Source organism: Halichondria panicea, chromosome 4, assembly GCF_963675165.1.
Source record: "Halichondria panicea chromosome 4, odHalPani1.1, whole genome shotgun sequence".
Classification (NCBI taxonomy): Eukaryota; Metazoa; Porifera; class Demospongiae; order Suberitida; family Halichondriidae; genus Halichondria; species Halichondria panicea.
Genome location: NC_087380.1, coordinates 752,430 through 771,739, shown reverse-complemented (window position 1 = coordinate 771,739; position 19,310 = coordinate 752,430). Strand labels below are relative to the sequence as shown.

Genomic DNA, 19,310 nt, shown 5'->3' with positions numbered 1-19,310 from the left:
AGTAGGTATCAATTGGAAACAAAGAAAATATAATCTCGATTGTCGTGAAGTAGCTAGAGGTACACAGAGCGCTTTTTCATGCTTGTGTTCCTATAGTACCTTTGATATAGCTAAGGCTTTGTAACTAAATAGTGTCCTGTGTCCCAAATGGCCTCAAGTATTAGAGAAAGTTGATGTTTAGCAGCAGAACTGCTCGTGGACTTCTTACAGAGAGCAAAACAATTCTCATGAATTATTCATGTTTAGCCCTCGTGTTAAAAAGTAAGCCTCAATTAAAACCGCGGAGATACACGGATGGTACTTCGAGGGTACTTCCGTTTCCAATCCCTCTTCTACTCTATCTATGATTAGTGTAATGAATTTCACCACTTAAGACCTGTGTATGTGTTAATATGTACAGAGCCTACCATCACTGGCTTCCCCAGTGAGAGCAGAGGTAATGAAGGGGAGGAGGTAGTCATTAAGCCCAAGGTGGGAGGTTACCCTCCACCCAGTCTCACCTGGTACCACGATGGTAGGAAGGTGACTGCAGACTATGCCACAGAACTGGACCAGGACGGTGGATTATCCTTCCCTAGTGTGGAAATGAAACATGCTGGTGAGAGTACAGGTTACACACAAGGTCTTGTTAGTGTAAAGTGACTACAGCTGGTACAACTCTTTATTGTAAAGTTTCATATTGAAAATGCACTTCAGTTTAACAAACACACGTCTCATTAGTCCCAAAATGTCAACTATCATAATATCATATATCAATATGCAGAGTGTGTGTGTGTGTGTGTATGTGTGTGGGTTAGACACACCACTTGTGATATGGTAACCATTTCCTTGTGTGTGTGTGTGTGCAGGTGTCTATAAGCTGGTGGCCAGTGGACCCTCTGGCACAGCTGAGAAAGAGCTCCAGTTGATAGTAGTACCAGAGGGAGGGGAAGCAGAGGTGGCAGATGAGGTGGACCTCACTCCTATACCAGTGGATGGGTTTGGAGCATATGTCACTGAGCAGCATGCTAATGGAAACAAGAAGTTTGCCAACAACTATTCGGTGGGTTTAATACATGTACAGTAATTACATGTACATGTACAGTGATTGTGCTGTACTTATTACCTCACCAATAGACTTGCCTTGTTATTGTTATGATGTTCACTCCAGCACACCCACACCCACACACTGCACAGGGTCTCGGTGGTAAGGAAGGTGAACACTCAACAGCAATTGCCAAACAGCACAAAGATGAAAACAGATTTGGAAACATTCTTGTGTGTAAGTTCCTGAGGTAGAATCAGTACTTTGTTAGAGGGGATTTATTTTGGACTCATGTGGTACAGCACGCACATTGATATCTATTTATTTTGACTAAAGCCTAGAACTAACCCTAAGAGATTTATCTTTTTGTTTTGCATTTCCATAGAAGATCAACCACATAGACCAACCCATTTATCAGCTACTAACCACACAACCTGGCCCAGACAGTACAGTTTTGTATTGAGCTGTATAATTAGGCCTCCCAGTTAGTGTGAGCCTCTAACACACACAACATGTCTACTAGTACAGCCAAGCATACAGTGATACAGCAACCAATTAATATCAAGTCCAAGATATGTCCTATAATTTATGCCAGCATGACCTCGATGTGAGTAGCTTGCAGTTAGCATGGCCCCAATGCATGTGAGTAGCTTATATTCAGTGTACTAGTTGTATGTGTCTCTGAATGCAACAGATGAATGGGGAGGGTTGGTGCATCGTTATCAGCTTGCTTTTTCTATTCAGTATTTCCTGTATGGTTTTGTGTTGTCTGCTCTTTTGTTTTTTGTTTCTGGTTTACTATTTATAGTTCCCTAGCTATTAAATACCTAGCTGAAGAGCGTTTTGCCTTTTTGATGCCCAATCAAAATAAATAATCAAGACACTGTGATTGACTATGTAAGATAACCTAGACACATGTACGTAGGATTCCATTAACTAGTTGGATATAGCCGCTGAAAATCATCTGCTAGTAGTAAAGGTTGGATTCCAACCATCGTAAATAAATGAAATTAAGCTTTTCGCAAGATTGGGTGGGTGTGCGACTGACAATCTTTGCCCTTTTGTTCTGCAGATGATGGCAACCTCATTATCCTAGACCCCATCCCTGGACAAGAGGACTGTCAGAGTGACTACATCAATGCCTCCTATGTAGACGTGAGTGTGTGTGTGTGTGTGTGTTATGACTAAAGGGTCAGGAATTTAGGATGTTTGGAAATATAGTTAATGATTATAGGGCTGTCTCTTCCATGAATAACAATGTACCGTATATCTTTCTAATTTATCGGACAGCAAACATTTAGAAATTGTCCGGGTATAATTTGAACGGATCTTTATAGCGCACGTGAGATGTCCGGAATAATTAAAACGGGCATGAGCAGCATGCAAGCTAGCTAAGTTTAATAGGACAGTGTGCGGCTATAGAACAGCACTATAGCTATCTAAAAACTAGCCTCGATACCAGGCCGCACTTCCTCTGAGAGTGGGTCTGGGATCGACTGCTTATGAGCTAACCATTAGCCAGATACCAGCTAACACAGGATAACAACGTGTATATATGCTCAGTAAAACAATGATGTCACACAAACAGAAGTGGATTGAAAGTTCGATTGAAGGCCCGTCTGATAGCATTCTGATAGCTACCCCGTAGCCTGCTATGCTAACACAGACTCACAGCCTGCAACAGTGTGGATGACAATTGTCTGAACGTTTACTACAGCAGTTCAACACTCTTACTCTTGTCTATATACTCTTGATATCTTCTATCCTTGAAGATTATTCATCATCAAGCCATCAAGCTCTCTTCTATACTGACTGTGTGGGTTTATTGTCAACAATTGCAATCAATAATAATAATTATAATATACTGTATAGCGGGAAATTTTCGGGAGGTGAAAAATTTCTCGTTTTTCGAGGGAAGAGCAGTTAACGCGAAAATTAAAACGGGGATAAACTCCCACACACTGGCATTTCACATGCAAATTAAGCTATTGGTGGCTCTGGAGCCAAATAGCGAAAATTGTCTTGGGTGAGATCCAGAGGGGGGCCTTTTGCTATTTTCGACCCAACCTTACTATAGCGTGCAATTATCATGTTTATGTTTACCATGGTTTCACCCTCTCTACTGTAGGGTTTTGACAAGCCAAAGAAGTTCATTGCTTCTCAAGGTATCAGTTTATATATATTGTTTCTGTACACACAGCCTGCACAATTGCTGTGTGCTTGCTTTTACAATCATAACTATTGTTAAATGCTTCATTGCTTGTTTTCAATATGTCTATCCCTCCTCCACACACAAAGGACCACTACCCAATACCCTGGTGGACTTCTGGCGTCTCATGTGGCAAGAGAGACCACCCATAATAGTCATGCTCACCAACGTCATGGAGAACAACAAGATCAAGTGTCAACAGTACTGGCCAGACAGTGGCAGTGTGAACTATGGCCCCTTCACAGTCACCATCACAGACCAGCAGGTCCTGGCTGACTACACTGTCAGAAACCTACTACTTACAGTAAGCACCCCAATAGCATAATAGTGGCACATGTTGACATTATTAGCATTGTGTTTTTTGGAAGTTTACTTTCATGCACACATTTTCTTTTGTTATTGTGAAATGTTTGTCTTTATTGTAATGGATTGGAGTTATGCTCTCGCCAGATTCTTGTTTCCACGTGTTTCCTCAACTAACAACTTTTCACTTTGGATTTGTTATTGTAGTTTATCGTGAGATGTTTCTTTGTCACAGATCAAAGGGGAAAGTGGGAAACCTTTTAAGACCACTCAGTTTCACTTTACGACGTGGCCTGATCACGGTGTGCCTGACTATGCCACGCCCATTCTTGGGTTCCATCGTCGGGTCCAGTCCCTACACAAGCCATCCAGAGGTCCCCTCCTGGTCCACTGCAGTGCTGGTGTGGGACGCACAGGCACTTACATTGCCCTTGATAATGTTCTCGATCAGATCGCAGCCGAGGGTATGGTCGATATTTCCGGCACCATTGTCAGAGCTCGCAATCAGAGAATGAAAATGGTCCAGACCCAGGTAAGTACTATATAGACACAGAAACAAGTAACTACATGTATATAATTCAATCTGCCTCAGAGGAGGTCCGACATGCGTGCACAAATCACTACAAGTTCAGTGCATTGATGTCATTGCGGTCACGTGATAAGGTCCAGCCCAATATACTGGCACTTATAGTGATTCGTGCACGCATGTCGGACCTCCTTTGAGTCTAACTGATAAGAATGTGTAGAGGATTACATGTAGTCAGGGAAAGTGGGTATCATTTGTACACATTATAATAAAAAATAAAATGGCCATTATAAAGCTTAATGGGTATGTGCCTAGCCTCGTCCTCACGCCCACTTCCTCTGAGAGTGGGCCTGGTATCGACTGCTTGCGTATGAGCTAACCATTAGCCAGATACCAGCTAATACAGGATAACAACGTGTAATCTGTCCAGTTTAAGTACCCACAGTATATATATATAACTAGCGCAAAAAACATTTTGTGAAAAAATAGGAGGGAAGTAGGGTTGGCTGAGCCGTTCAAACACCAAAAAGGACGTAAACAAGATATGGTTTGGTGTTGGTTATTTTATGGTTGATATTGGCTTTGTTTGAGATGGGCGTTTATTGACATGGAGTTTATTGACAAAGACAGCTTTTACCATGGGCATTTAATCACGATAATTATTTTCAGCTGATGTGATCCTTTACCAGTCTACTAAAAGTAGTTTGTTAGACCCATTGCAGTGATTGTATAACTGAACACTCCTCTGGTTCTATATATTCATGTCAACAGCTGCATGAGGGTCTATAGTTGTAATAATTTATGATATAATTATTATTAATAAGGCTAGTTTTTTTTACCCTCTTCATCATGAAACGCCAGTAGAAAACCTGAACGCAAAAGTAATGATAGTTAAAAAGGAGAAGTAGTGCTCCAACCAAGCCAATATCAACCATAAAATAACCAATAAATTATTATACCAACCCTACCTCCCCCATTTTTTCACAAAATGTTATTTGCACTTATTTGTACACTTTTTCCCCAATTTGTAGGTACGTTAGCTATAGATCGAATATCTGCAGTCTATGCATTGCCACCATTATAAGAACAACAACTTGTTTCAGCTGCATTAGCTGACACTGTTCCAGTTTTTTTTTGTGCATCTGTCAACCATGAAGTTTTTGTACTAGTAGTAAATCTAGTTCACGTATGATTATATGCATGCAGTGATTATTAGATCTATAATAAGGCATAAGCAGCTCAGAATAAGAGCAGTCATCATATTAACCTAAAGCAGCTTATCGACTAGACTATCTCCGGAACTGGAGAGGTAAGAATCGACAGTACAAAACACTACGGTAAGAGGTGTGTGGGCAATTAGCTATGTTTGAGCATACTCGGTAAGAAAATAATGAAAAAAAAATAAAAAGCTTCCACCCTAGCAAATTTGACTTAACTTTGAGGGAAAGCGATTAGTTAGGGACGTATCCAAGACAACAGAGGATAGTAATATGTGTCTAGTTTGTGCTGTGGAGCTGCAGTTCTCTAGATTATCTCACGGAAGAAACTGATCAGGGGAAGAATGACAAAAGTTTGTAGTTTAAATTGCTGTTTTTATACTTTTTCATATAATGTTCAATTCAGTTCACATTTGTCACACAAATGATATGGGCAACAGATATATAAAGTCAAAATAACTCTATCTGAGATCCAGAGGGGCCGGGGCTTTTTGCTGTTTTCGACCCAACTAATAGCACTACCATCTATTAGTAAATAATAGTTAGCAAACTGCTTGACTACAATACAATTACTTGACAACGGAATACTAGGTATACTAAGTAAATTTGAAGGTATACTAAGTCTCATAGTATACCTGCTCTGAGGAACTTTTCCCATGTACTTCCCATGTAGATCTTATCTACTACCGGTAGTCTAATGACATTAACAGTGAAACAGCTCACACACTGCCATTTTGAATTGATTCTACTGAGCATGCTCATTGCCCTGTCCCTATAGGACCAATATGTATTCATCCACGATGCAATCCTGGAGTCAGTGACGTGTGGAGACACTCAGATCAGTGCTGGAGATCTGCGCAGACAGATACAGAAGATGTCATCAGTGGCCCCGGGAAAAACCCTCTCAGATTTCCAATACCAGTTCCAAATTCTGGAACAAGTATCTCCAAATCCGAATGAGGTCAACTGCAGTAGTGCATTGAGACACAAGAACCTGAACAGGGGAATACAGTACCTACCAAGTAAGTATTTACTAAGGTTTTAGATTTTAGATTAAACGACCTTTACCTGATTATATGTAAACGCCCCTTTACCAACTCCACAGTTGAGAATCACCGTGTGTTCCTGAAAGGAGAGGACCCAGGTCGTGACTACATCAATGCCGTCTTTGTCAATGTAAGTTTGAGTTCGTAAGGCACTCAAAGAGCTACAGCATTATTTTTTTAATTGGACGTTTGCTACCCAAGTTATGAACAACGAAAGATAGTTCCGGGAAACAGACTTGATTTAGAAAAAAACACTCACTTCAAAAAATGGAAAATTTTCACCCGAAACACATCACTAATCTAAGCACACCATAATTATTGTAGCACGTACTATCATTTGGAGCACATTGTTCAGTGTTCCCCCTCTCTCCCTCCAGGGCTACAAGCACCAGAAGGCATACATCATTGCCCAGAATCCACTGGACTCAACTGTGCGTAACTTCTGGAAGATGATCTATGATAGGAAGTGTGCGGCTGTTGTGATGTTGACTCCACTCAGTGAGAATGGGCAGGTAAGAGATGGTCTCCATTAGAGGTCCTCCCTGTTGAGTGTGTGTGTGTGTGTGTGTAGGAGGCATGCTCCCAGTACTGGCCAGAGAGTGGCAATGTCACCTCCTTCGGTGAGTTCACCATCGATAACTTGGGGGAGGAAACCAACACTGGGTTCGTTATGAGGCAACTGAGCGTGCTTAACAAAAAGGTGTGTACTTGTATATCACTGTGGTTGCTTCTTTATCGTTCCTATTTTTTCCTCCAGACTAAGCAAACTCAGCAAATAATTCAAATCCAAATTCTCGATTGGAAGTCGACTGGTGCATGTGCAAACCTCAAGGCTGTAACTGACATGAATGAGGAGGTTATAAAGGTTTAAAGGAGGACTGGAAACAAGGCGATTGTGGTCCACTGCAGGTGAGGATCTGTTATAATAAGTTCCTAATTATATTGTATTGTTTCCAGTGACACTGCGACCCGCTCTGGTATGTACTGCTCTGTACACAGAGAAAAGAGGTGTGCTGTTTTAGACCCTGAGCGTGTGCTATATTAGCACTGTGGTGTGCTAAACAGTGATTCAGCACACTACATGTGCTGTTTTGTAGGCATATAGCACAGCCTACGTGTTGTATTGGTGTGCTTTTTCATGGCTTGTGATTTTGATGTTCGATTAATGTGCTAAATGGACTGTGCTAAATGTAATGGGTGTGCTGAAACAGGTAAACATGCTAATTCAGCACAGTGTGCTGTTTTCAGTACCAAATAAGGGCATGCAGTACAACAGATGTGCAGCTGCAGCTGCATAGCAACAAAAAATTTTTTTTTATTTGCAAAGAAGAAAAGAAGTTGAGTTTAGACATGGTTTGAGAGCTGTTTGACAAAACTGTGGAACTAGGTAAGTTTCCCTCAACATGCTGAACAATGCTGTACAATGTAATTGCACAGCTATTGTATTGTACCAGGTGTTGTACAGTACACAGGGGGAGCATCTGTACAATGTAATTGCACAGCTATTGTATTGTACCAGGTGTCATACAGTACACAAGGGAGCATCTGTACAATGTAATTGCACAGCTATTGTATTGTACCAGGTGTCATACAGTACACAGGGGAGCATCTGTACAATGTAATTGCACAGCTATTGTATTGTACCAGGTGTCATACAGTACACAAGGGAGCATCTGTACAATGTAATTGCACAGCTATTGTATTGTACCAGGTGTCATACAGTACACAGGGGAGCATCTGTACAATGTAATTGCACAGCTATTGTATTGTACCAGGTGTCGTACAGTACACAAGGGAGCATCTGTACAATGTAATTGCACAGCTATTGTATTGTACCAGGTGTTGTACAGTACACAGGGGAGCATCTGTACAATGTAATTGCACAGCTATTGTATTGTGCCAGGTGTCATACAGTACACAGGGGGAGTATCCCCCCCTGGCTCCAACCCCCCCCCCCCCCCCTAAAATTTGCATTCAGGTATTAGCAATGTTGTATGACTGAGTATCCATAGCCTGTATAGCTACTAACCAGGGTATTGAAATAACATGCAGTTGACTTTTTTTTTAAGAATGCCTTATATTTCCCCTCTCTACTTTAAAATCCTGTATGACACCCTGTAATAACTCTACAATATAATAATTATGCAGAAAGGACAAGCAGGTTGAATGGGGCTCAACAAAGTGGAGACCAATTGAAGCCTATATTGCCCAAGTTTCATAGCACAATAAGTGAGTTATTTACTTCTAATGAAAGCACCGCGGCCTCGGTGGAGGTGCCAAAGCTACATAACATAAAACTACTAATAGCTAGCTTTTATACACACATTGATTGATGATAATTATTATTGCAATCACAGGGAAACTCGTAGTGATCGACCCATGATTGTTGTTAAAAACAATTGATGCCTAATTAAAGTTCAAGTCTAAAATTAATGGCTGCAAGTCAGCAGAACCTTGCAGCTCTCTTCTCACTCTTGCAGCTAGTGTTCTAGTGCAGAACTAACTACTAAGTAGAGTAGCAACACTCGGTGAACGAGTTTTGCTACAGACTCTTCTGAAAAGGCTGCAATGGTATTCCAAGTAAGCAAAACCAGGCATAACTCGAGAACGAAGCTTTATTTAGCAAATCCACAAATAGCAATTAAGCCAAGAAAACATGACTAGAAGCCTATAGAAACTCTTACCTGCACTTCCTTGAGCAGCTGAAATAGTCTACACACACACACACACACACACACACACACACACACACACACACACACACACACACACAAACACACTACCGTATACCTCGCTTGCGCATGCGCACCGCGAGGCATAATTACAGCGCCACTCTAATTGAAGGGCCAAATTCACAAAATAAATTATCCAATTAACCACGCCATTCGCAAAAATACGCCTAATTCCCTCTCACGTCTAAAGTTCTTTCAAAATGGTGGTCGTACTTTTTTGAAGGTACTATATAATTAATTATTGTTGTAAGAATTGATGTGAAAAACCGTATTGCAGGATGATGTTGAAAGTGACACGTGTTGGAGAGAGCATTATACTGGACACCCTTGTATGACCAGACCACTGTAAAGTATCGACACAATTGGAGGTATGTATTATTATGCTGCTGTATTGCCACAATGTTTTAGGTATAGTAGCTTCACCCAAAAAACAATTGCAACAGTATACCATACTTATCTGACTTAGTTATCTGTCTATATACGTATACAGCGGTCAATATCCCATTCCGTTTGCGTAGTACGTTTAAAGTGTTTCCATTTTGATAAGTACTGTATTAAAAGCGTATTTTACTGTACCGTTGCTATATACCATTGCACTTTACAAATGCGGTGTGCTGTGTTTTTGAATACAAAGCGACAATCCTCTAGTAACATAATATCTAGCTAAATTTTGCTTTGCTATAAGCCTATAGTTCTACATAGATCTAACAAAGAAATATAACGCACCATTCACCGCACTATTTTGATCTTAGCATAATTGCTATAGCTATCTTACATGTAGCTATAATACAAAGCTAGCAAGCTGCAAAATTTCATGATAACTATAGCTGCATGGGGGTGACCAAAGTAATTTTAACAACAGAAAAAAGCTCTTATCTTGAGCGTCCTTTTTAGCGTTTAATTTGCGCTGTATCAGTGTATATTATGCACGTACTATGTAAACGTTTACCACTTTGTAAGTTCATAATTGATAAAAATTGCTGCTACGGAAATCCCAAATTTCCTTGTGCGCAAAACGATTTTTGATTGCCACACACCCTCCTAATTAATGCAAATCTATACTGCCACCTGTAGCATATTGTCTGCCCGGCCTTGCAGCTGTAGCTGTTCCTCTTAAGCTAACAGTTCTATTGATATAATAATTTATAGGACAACGCAGTTTAATTAAACTTTTATATCGTTTCGGATTAAGCTTTATATGCAGCTCTTTTCTGACAATTAAGAGAAGGCTTGTAGTGGATTATATTTGTTGTTTAGCCCTTACAACGAGTATTGTCAGTGGAAGACAACTTCTCAATCTGCTTTCTGTACGAGATGAATTGATGGGCCCGAATATTGATGCTGCTCTATAATAGCACAACAAGAACTCATTTGCATTATCATAGTCTCGCAAACTTAATTGTGCGTAAAAACGACTATAATGTCTTACTAAGAGTTCATTAGGAAGAGTACGCAACTCCACTAACCGTAGTAAGCATTCTGTCTAACCTACGTCACAATCACATGCTGTTGTATAAACTGTAAAATCTTAGCGATGATGGATGAATACGTTAGTGAGGTTACTACTAATTTTATTCATTGCTTTTCCTTATCAGCATTGTTATTGTTATTGTTGTATCTCAAGTGGCTGTGGTTACATGCAATAGTGAGTTTGCCTCCTGTGTACAGTCTATTCGAGTAGCGTACCCTTCCTCTTGGTCTTATTTGTGTTATAGGACTTTTTCTGTAGCTACAATTCTTTGCTTTTGGTTCATGTACTTTTCATGCACTCGGCATTTGTCATGGATCACAGCAAAGGCTTTTCTTATTTCGCCCTATAATAATTATAAGTTTCATTAGCATACTTTGTTCATGCATGCTATGACTGATGGTATGTACCTAATCTATACGCACTTTAATTATTCTTATACTTGGTTATGGCTTTATGTGACATATTTTTCTACTTCACGCATGCAGGTGATGCTGAGAAGTCAAAGGCAGTATCTTACAATTGCAGTGAACTGAGTGCAGACTTGCTATGGTTAACTAACTATGTTTAAAAAACCTTTTTTTGTATATCCTCATCAATACTGTATTGATGTATTGTTGTTTTTATTGTTGTTTAATGTTTGAAATTGATTTAGCACAATACAATCAGCACAGCTGTTTCAGCACAGCTGTTTCAGCACATGTGCCAGTTTAGCACATCAGGTTGTTTAGCACATGTGCAAACGTGCTAAAACTGGAGACATTCGTTTAGCACGGTTTTCCGTGCTAAATTAGCACATCTTTTTTCTCTGTGTAGCTACTACCATTGACCGTTGCAAGACAGAGGGAGTGGTGGATGTGTTCCAGGTGGTCAAGGCTCTCAGGGTCCACAAGCCAGGGGCAGTACCCTCAGTCGTGAGTTCATCTGCTGCTTACAGCTATTATAGAGCCTGTACCACTTGATTACAAACCATCCTCTCAGCTAGCTTCTGTTTCCCATAATTAGTAAACATTCATTACATAGCACACCACAGTGTGTGTGTGTGTGGGTGTGGGTATTAATGTGCCACTCCCCCTCACAGGACAACTACAAGGATGTTTTCGAGGCCTTGTTGGTCTACTTGGACTCCTTTGATACTTATGCAAACTTTCTGTAAACCAAAACTGGAACTTGGCGGCAACATCTGTTCCACTTACATTTGGGAGGGGGGAACAAGGGAGAGGTTCTAATGTGAACATATATGTTGTTTGTTTGAAGTTAGACGTAGGATTTTAGTTTTTTCCACATTTCACATTTTTTATTCTCCTTTAATTAATAATTGTATATCATTTCAGTGTGATGAAAATGTTTGGATGATTTAAGTGCTGCATGGTCGCCTAACTGAAAATTGCCAAATATACGAACCAATAATCTTCAATAACATGCCCCATTTTATTAGCTAGTGGGTGGTGGCCTTAGAATTTAGCAAATAAGTGTGAAGTACATCTGATGCATTACCTGTATGTATAGTGGTGTCCATCAGTAATAATTCAGAACCAAACAGCCTGTATAAAGAAATTAGCTCTGATTGTCTTACCCCCCCCCCCCCCCCCCGGTATAGATTATGTAGGTCACACCAAGATATGTACCATATATTGTACCCTCCAACCATTTCGGACCCATCCCATGCAGGAGTATTCCAATTAGATCCATGTGGAAGTTCAGGTAACTATGCTTTTAATATTCCATAATAATTATAATTGTTGTATCAACCACTAATTTCATATTCTAAATATTCGTACAGCTCAGAATGGTGATGTAAAACCTATTACACATTTCTATAATACAAAAAAAATACGAAAATTTAGACCATACGAAAATAACTCTCTATAACGGTACAATGCTCTAGCTCTCTCTCTTCCTGTGTAGGTGAGTGAGATAGAGTGGTGTCCACCGTCCACACGTTGCTGGTATCCATGGTCGCGAGGATGACAGCGCCTACTCCATCGTGTTGTCAGGTGGATACGATGATGACCAGGATAATGGTGAGGATTTCACGTACTCTGGGAGTGGAGGTCGTGACCTCTCGGGCAACAAGAGAATGGCCAAACAGTCAATGGACCAGAAGCTCACAGCCATGAACAGGTACACTCATCATTGGATCGAATCAATGGCCGTAACTAAAATTCAATTTCAGTTATTTTACTATTTTTTGAAAGCTTAGATTGAGCCCTTTCAGATGGCATGCTCATAGATCAATTGTTGACAATTTTCAATATTTTCCAGAGCACTGTTTCAACCACCCCATACCCCCCTTACAGGGCGCTTGCTCGTACATGTGATTGCCCCCTCAATGACAAGACAGGGGGGGGTAGTGCTCGGAAGTGGACAAACAGCAAACCAGTGAGAGTGGTACGGAACTACAAGGGACGGAAGAGCTCAGAGTACGCCCCCGAGGAGGGGAACAGGTACGATGGGATCTACAAGGTGGTCAAGTACTGGCCAGAGAAGAACAAGAATGGATTCATTGTCTGGAAGTACCTATTCAGGAGAGATGACGAGGTAGGTACACTTCAAGGAAAGACCGTTAGAAACGTTTCACCGAATAGCAGACTTTTTGCAGAATATGCCATGCATGCAATATTGAGTATGAATGTTCGCAGTACATACTTAATCAGCAAACATTATACCCTTGATTTATACCCTGTGTTGGTGTATGTGCGTGAGGTATGCCCGTAGATAATTACTGTACAAGTGTTGGCAGTTGTACTAAAGGCATGATATGTACTGCAATCAAGAGCCTCTATTTTATGCTATAATTATGTTATAGTTATAACACGGGCACAAGGGATGTATGGAATATATTGCACTGAAGCACGAGGGCGCCAGCCCCGAGGGCTGAGTGCAATATATTCCATACATCCCTCGTGCCTGTGTTATAACTATAACATAATACCATTGTCTCCAGTTACCCTTCTCCCTCTCTCCTCCTCTCTCTGACAGTCTCATGCTCCTTGGACTCGTGAGGGCAAGAAGGCCATTAAGAAGCTAGGCCTCACCATGGAGTATCCTGATGACTACCTCGAGGCTCAGGCTGCCAAGAAACAGAACAAAGAAGCGGAGGCTGATGATGGGGCGGGGTCAGAGGAGGAGGCAGACAACAAGGGGAAGAGGGGACGGAAGAGAAAGGCTCCTGGTATGTGTATCTGATGTACTTTAGTCTGTGATTGTTGCTTTAGCTATTATTGATTTATTGCTTTTAATATCGTGCAGACTCCAAGGCTCCTGGTTCCCCTGCCAAGAAGAGTAAGCAACCTCGGTACGAGCTGAGCATGCAAAGGTCAGAGGTCACTCATCAAGGCTGACACGGTCAACAGCAAAGTGTGGGAGGAGCTACTAGCCTCGGCCAAAGATGAGGGCTCAGTGAGTCACTAGCTGCCTGGGAGCACTGTATAGTAAATCCCTAGCTTATAGGGACATGTACTGGCATGCAGTACACACCTGGTACTATGACTGTGTTATTGTATGTATTAACAAAGCTGCCTTGTGTTTTCTCAAGAAAGTCTTGAGAAAACACAAAGCAGCTTTGTTTGTTATCATTGGGTTTAGAGTACTGCTCTATTGCATTGTGCTGTACTGTATATTCATTTACGTTGTTTCCCTCCCTCAGGCTGGTCTGCTGAGTCGTATTCAGGAGACATTCAACTGCATCGTGTGTCAGGAGGTGGTCTACCAGCCCGTCACTACCACCTGCAGCCACAAAATCTGTAAGGTTGGGAGAAACCACTGACTATAGAGATCACTAATGCACTGTGGCTTTGTAGTGTGGCTTCATAACATAGCTAATGAGCGGCAGCTCAAGATTGATAAGATTTTATATCAGAGGAGGTACGACACGCGTGCCTCGATTAGGCTAATTGCCTCTGCAATAACCTTGAGCGTGGGCGGATAATCGAGGCGTGGTTACGCCCACGCGCAAGGTTATTGATGAGGCAATTAGCCTAATCGAGGCACGCGTGTCGTACCTCCTCTGATTTTATAGATCTATATCTTTATTTTACATAGATCTACCGTTTATAAACGCTATTTTGCATCATGGTTTTGTTTTCAATGAGTATCTTATGCAAGTGTACACTACCCCCACTGCGTCCCTCACTTGTCCCCCCCCACACACACACACACACACACACCCACACACACACACACACACACCCACACACACACCCACACACTAGACGTGTCTGAGTCGTTCCTTCAAGGTGGATGTGTACAGCTGCCCCAACTGTCGTCATGACCTGGGCAAGGACTATGCCATGACAGTCAACAAGTCCCTACAGGCAGTACTATTGGACCTGTTCCCTGGATACAATGGAGGGAGATGACACTACACACACTAACTGGGACCACTGAACAGTGTTATTCTATAGAACTGCAATTTAATGTGCACACTTCCTTATCATGACTTTGTATAGTGTGTGCTTTCAGTATGAATCCAATCAGATTCTCAAGAATGCAATTAATTAATTTTGAGCAATATATATCAGCTAACCTAGCAAGAGTTTAATATAGGATGAATAATGAACTCTTGGCTACAAGAATAATGAGAATGTTCCCCTCAAGGTTATTTCTCTGCTGTCTGCTGGGAAGTGCTTCTCTTGTGTATGGACAGCAGCCTCTGAGTGAGTTGATATAGATCATGCATAGATACTATCATACAGTCAGCTATAATTATGGCTAAGCTAATACTAACCTGTGCTATTGGATAGTAGATGAAACAAGTATTATAGGTTTGGTATCAGATCATCAATTATTGTATTATGGCATACAGTTCGACTGGCAGCATCCAATGAGGCCTCTCCTGCTGACCACACTGGAGAGATCATCTCATTCTACGATGTTGGATCAGGAGCTAGTGGTCTACCGCGCCCCTGGTTTTGCTACACCACTGAAGACACTGGTAGTGTATTGTGGCTGTTCCCCAATGGGAGTGCATTGCAATTTGAAAGTGGACAGGAGGCAGTTCAGGACGAACTGTTCATCAGAGATGTTCCTAATTTTGGCGTTGCTCTGTATCGTGGTCCCACACACTTCAGTCCTGATGGAGAACACTGCTGTGTGAGGAATAACACAGCACTGAGGATATGTCTCACCTTCAGTGAGTGCTGACTATATTGTCTATGTCCAATACTAACCCCCACCCCCCACAGCTCCCTGCCCCACACTGAGTCCTCTGTCTAATGGAATGATCTCATACGATGCAACCACCAACATGGCCACCTACACCTGTGACCCTGGGTACGCTGTGGCGACCATCTCATCCATCACCTGTAATGATGTCACAATGATGTGGAGTAGCACTGTGAGACCCACTTGTGAACGTAAGAGTAACTATTATCAACGACTTTATGAGTTATATAACTAAATGCTATTTCTATTCAGTGATTTGCCCCAACGTCCAACTACCGCCCAATGGAGTGGTGACCTACAGCGACCCCACCATTCCCAGAGCTATTGGTTCCACGGTTACCTACAGCTGTGTCTCTGGGTATGAATTCAGTGGAGGTGTACCAAGGACCTGTACTGCCAGTGGGTGGACTAATGGTGGTAGTCCAACTTGTACAGGTTAGAAGTTTAATAGGCACATTGTACACATGTAATGTTGTTCCTTACAGTTAGCTGTGGATCATTGGATGATCCTATCAATGGAAGAGTCACTACAACAGGGACCACCTACCAAGGCACTGCTACCTACACCTGTGACACTGGCTACACACGTAGTGGAGGTCAGACCAGGACTTGTCAAGCTAATGGATACTGGAGTGGGTCAGAACCTTCCTGTAATCGTGAGTATGACCATCAATATCAAATATAAATTTATTTTTGTCGTTTAGTTGTCAACTGTGGCTCCCTCTCTGCCCCCTCCAATGGAGCAGTGGACACATCCTCTGGAACCACCTTCATGATGACTGCTACCTACACCTGTATCTCTGGATACACTCGGGTTGGAACTGTGACCAGGACTTGTCAGGCTAATGCAATGTGGAGCCTCTCTGCACCAACCTGTACTGGTATGCCTCGTGTAGTAGTCAAGTGTATAGATGGTACCTTATAACGAACACAGTTACAAATTGTGAATTTTTTCTGCTGATTTGTAATCGTGAGTAAGATTTATTGTTTGGGTGTCACAAGTTATTGTTATAGCTGTTGATTGTGAAAACGATCAACTTATTTCCATTTAGTGATTTGCCCCAACCTTGGAGAACCAACCTATGGAGGAGTGACGTACAGTGACACCACCATCCCCAGAGCTGTGGACTCCACTGCCACCTACAGCTGTGTGACTGGGTATGACTTCAGTGGGACACTATATCAAGGACTTGTACTACCACTGGGTGGAGTGCGCTAATTGGTTGGTGAATGGCAAAAAAATGCTACTGTGGAGAATACTGTTCCTCATATGTAGTAACAGTCATTATACTGATCGTATCACTCATTATTGCATGCAGTGATTTGTCCCAACCTCCCTGTACCAACCAATGGAGCACCACTTGTGTACACTGACACCTTATACTTCTTTACAGCCATCTGTGATATCCTTACTGTACCAGACAATGGAGTGATCAGCTACAGTCCAGACACCACCCCCAGACTAGACGGAGCCGTGGCTACATACAGCTGTGATGAAGGATACAGAGTGTCCAGTGGACCTGATAGAGATTGTGGGACCAGTGGAGAGTGGAGTGGAATGAGCATTACTTGTCCAAGTGAGTTCAATAATTATGATAATCTACGCTAATCTACTCTCACCAGTTGTGGACTGTGGTGTCCCTCCTATGGTTGCCAGTAGCACCAGAACATTCCCTCCGACAACATTTGGACAGACTGTCACTTATTCTTGTCAAGACAACTTTGTGTTATCTGGGAATTCAACTCTGACTTGCATGGCTAGTGGACTCTGGGGCACACCTCCAATGTGCTCTCGTGAGTTAACAGTCTTTAAAGATCAGTGCAGACAATGAAATGTTTACTTCCTTGAATCTCTGTTTTCGAGGTTGAACGAATTTTTTACCCCAGCCGCTATATTTTGTTGTTGTCTATATCCTCTGTCTCAGTTATTTGCTGTGACCACCTGTTGCTGTAGCAGTTTTGTTTATTCTGCTATAGTGAAAGTGAACAGAGTTTCTTTACATTATTGTTTTGTTTGCACCCACTCTCTTCCATCCAGCCATACAAGTGGTGATCAGCCCCAGTGGTGTTCCAATGGCTGGTCAGAGCTTCTCCCTCACTTGTTCCCTGAGTGGAGGGGCCTCTCTACAACCCACCCTCTCCTAACAGTGGACGAGGGAGGGAGGGTCACTCATAACCAGCACAGCAACCCTCAACTTTGACACTCTCTACTTGTCAGACGCTGGTCAGTACAGCTGTCAGGTCATCCTCACCTCCAGTCAGCTTGAGGGGGAACACACTGTAGCTGCTCACTACACCATTGAGTTCAGGAGTAAGTGTTATGTTTTTGTTTTTTTATAGCTATTGATTCAATTTCACACGAACAATGCAAACAGACTAGTTGTTGTAATTCTTATGTATACTATGAATCTCCCAATGATAGCTCTATTGGCATTAGGCTTCTTTTTGCTTATCAACTATTCCACATTCCACAGGCCTGCACATTCAACTTGGTCTGGAGGGACTAACAAACTGCAGAGTGTACACTGAACAAGACGCTGATATGAAAACAGATGACATCACCAATAGTCTGACACAAGGTATTGAAAGCCAGTGTGCCTGTGGATTCAACTCTTCCCTCATTTTGAATTCCTTCATGGTTTGTTTCGATGACTCCCCTAGTCATGTGACCTACAGAGCTGTGCTGATTGGAACAGAAAGTGTATCCACCATACAACTGGCTAGGCTAATGGAACAGTGGATTGAGAATGATCCAATCATTGTGGTGCAGAGAGCAGGCTTCAGTGTGACTAACACTTTCCCTGTGGTGATCACTGACAGAAATAGTCCAGAGTACCCTGAGGACATCATTAATCGGACAACTGCTACTACCTCACCCACAGAGAGTGTAGTGGTCAATGTTGGTGCAGTGGCTGGTTGGGTGGTTGCTGGAGTCTTGGCCATTGCTGTGCTAGTACTGATTGTAATAGTGGTGCTGTTGTTACTAAGGCAACGGAGGTATGGATCCAAGGACATGAGTGATGAGAAGACAGGCAGTCAACCAACACAGTGAGTGTTAGTGTGTGAATGAAGTAGCTGTACATACCAGATGGCAGTGTGGTTGTATATAGAGACCTTCTGCCCTTATACTAGAATAATTATAATTATGTACATGTGAGTTAATGTATTCCATATATTATTCTATTTCGTGCAGACTACCCCCAGTGGTGATGAGTCATCTCCCCTCCCATGATTACGAGGGGTTGAGCAAACTACAAGAGGAGGCTACCTATGAGGTGGTGGACCAGCCACGCCCCCCTCCTCCTGCAGACTACCAACTCTCAGCCTGTGCAGCTTATGCATCCACTGACTGCAACACAGAGAACAAGTAGACACTATAAAAAAGACAGTCTAGTTTGTCAATGTATGTGTCACTGTTTCATGTAATTTAGTAAGTTGTTAAAATTAATGTATTGTAGATCTAAGATCATTCATTTCCTGTTATATAGCTTTGATGAATGTTCATATAAGAATTTGCATGGTTGGAAAATAAACTATGGCGCTAACAAAACATGTCATATGAAAGGTATCTTTTTAAGGTTTCCTTGCTGGTGTCCTTGATTGTCAATGTGGCTATTGT

General features: G+C 41.9%; 2 protein-coding genes and 1 pseudogene across 2 annotated transcripts in view; all 3 read left to right on the top strand.

The window, feature by feature from the left end:
• The window catches only part of LOC135334771 (CUB and sushi domain-containing protein 1-like), a 36,126-nt gene extending 24,955 nt beyond the window's left edge, over positions 1–11,171 (top strand). Inside the window, exons 22-37 of the mRNA XM_064530079.1 lie at positions 401–598; positions 849–1,042; positions 1,177–1,261; positions 2,097–2,179; positions 3,153–3,189; positions 3,323–3,537; positions 3,772–4,068; positions 6,058–6,301; positions 6,385–6,455; positions 6,703–6,837; positions 6,897–7,025; positions 7,083–7,234; positions 7,283–7,779; positions 7,845–8,554; positions 9,335–9,425; positions 11,014–11,171. Coding sequence (XP_064386149.1) covers positions 401–598; positions 849–1,042; positions 1,177–1,261; positions 2,097–2,179; positions 3,153–3,189; positions 3,323–3,537; positions 3,772–4,068; positions 6,058–6,301; positions 6,385–6,455; positions 6,703–6,837; positions 6,897–7,025; positions 7,083–7,196 — 1,802 coding nt within the window. The 3' untranslated portion in view covers positions 7,197–7,234; positions 7,283–7,779; positions 7,845–8,554; positions 9,335–9,425; positions 11,014–11,171. The remainder of the gene's footprint in view (positions 1–400; positions 599–848; positions 1,043–1,176; positions 1,262–2,096; positions 2,180–3,152; positions 3,190–3,322; positions 3,538–3,771; positions 4,069–6,057; positions 6,302–6,384; positions 6,456–6,702; positions 6,838–6,896; positions 7,026–7,082; positions 7,235–7,282; positions 7,780–7,844; positions 8,555–9,334; positions 9,426–11,013) is intronic.
• On the top strand, positions 10,918–15,034 carry LOC135334747 (E3 ubiquitin-protein ligase UHRF1-like; annotated as a pseudogene).
• Positions 15,035–15,040: 6 nt separating this feature from the next.
• Positions 15,041–18,000, top strand: LOC135334827 (sushi, von Willebrand factor type A, EGF and pentraxin domain-containing protein 1-like). The gene is made up of 10 exons (XM_064530172.1): positions 15,041–15,183; positions 15,333–15,659; positions 15,712–15,882; positions 15,944–16,126; positions 16,177–16,347; positions 16,396–16,572; positions 16,744–16,913; positions 17,086–17,268; positions 17,315–17,485; positions 17,730–18,000. The coding sequence occupies exons 1-7, from the start codon at positions 15,075–15,077 to the stop codon at positions 16,908–16,910; spliced, it is 1,305 nt and encodes a 434-aa protein (XP_064386242.1). The 5' UTR covers positions 15,041–15,074; the 3' UTR covers positions 16,911–16,913; positions 17,086–17,268; positions 17,315–17,485; positions 17,730–18,000.
• The last annotated feature ends 1,310 nt before the right edge of the window (positions 18,001–19,310 follow it).

Bases quoted from the DNA above. Each gene is read 5' to 3' on its own strand.
- LOC135334827 (XM_064530172.1), top strand. From the start codon at position 15,075: ATGAATAATGAACTCTTGGCTACAAGAATAATGAGAATGTTCCCCTCA. The intron at 15,184-15,332 runs GTGAGTTGATAT...TATGGCATACAG, and splicing joins GTATGGACAGCAGCCTCTGA to TTCGACTGGCAGCATCCAAT. The intron at 15,883-15,943 runs GTAAGAGTAACT...ATTTCTATTCAG, and splicing joins TGTGAGACCCACTTGTGAAC to TGATTTGCCCCAACGTCCAA.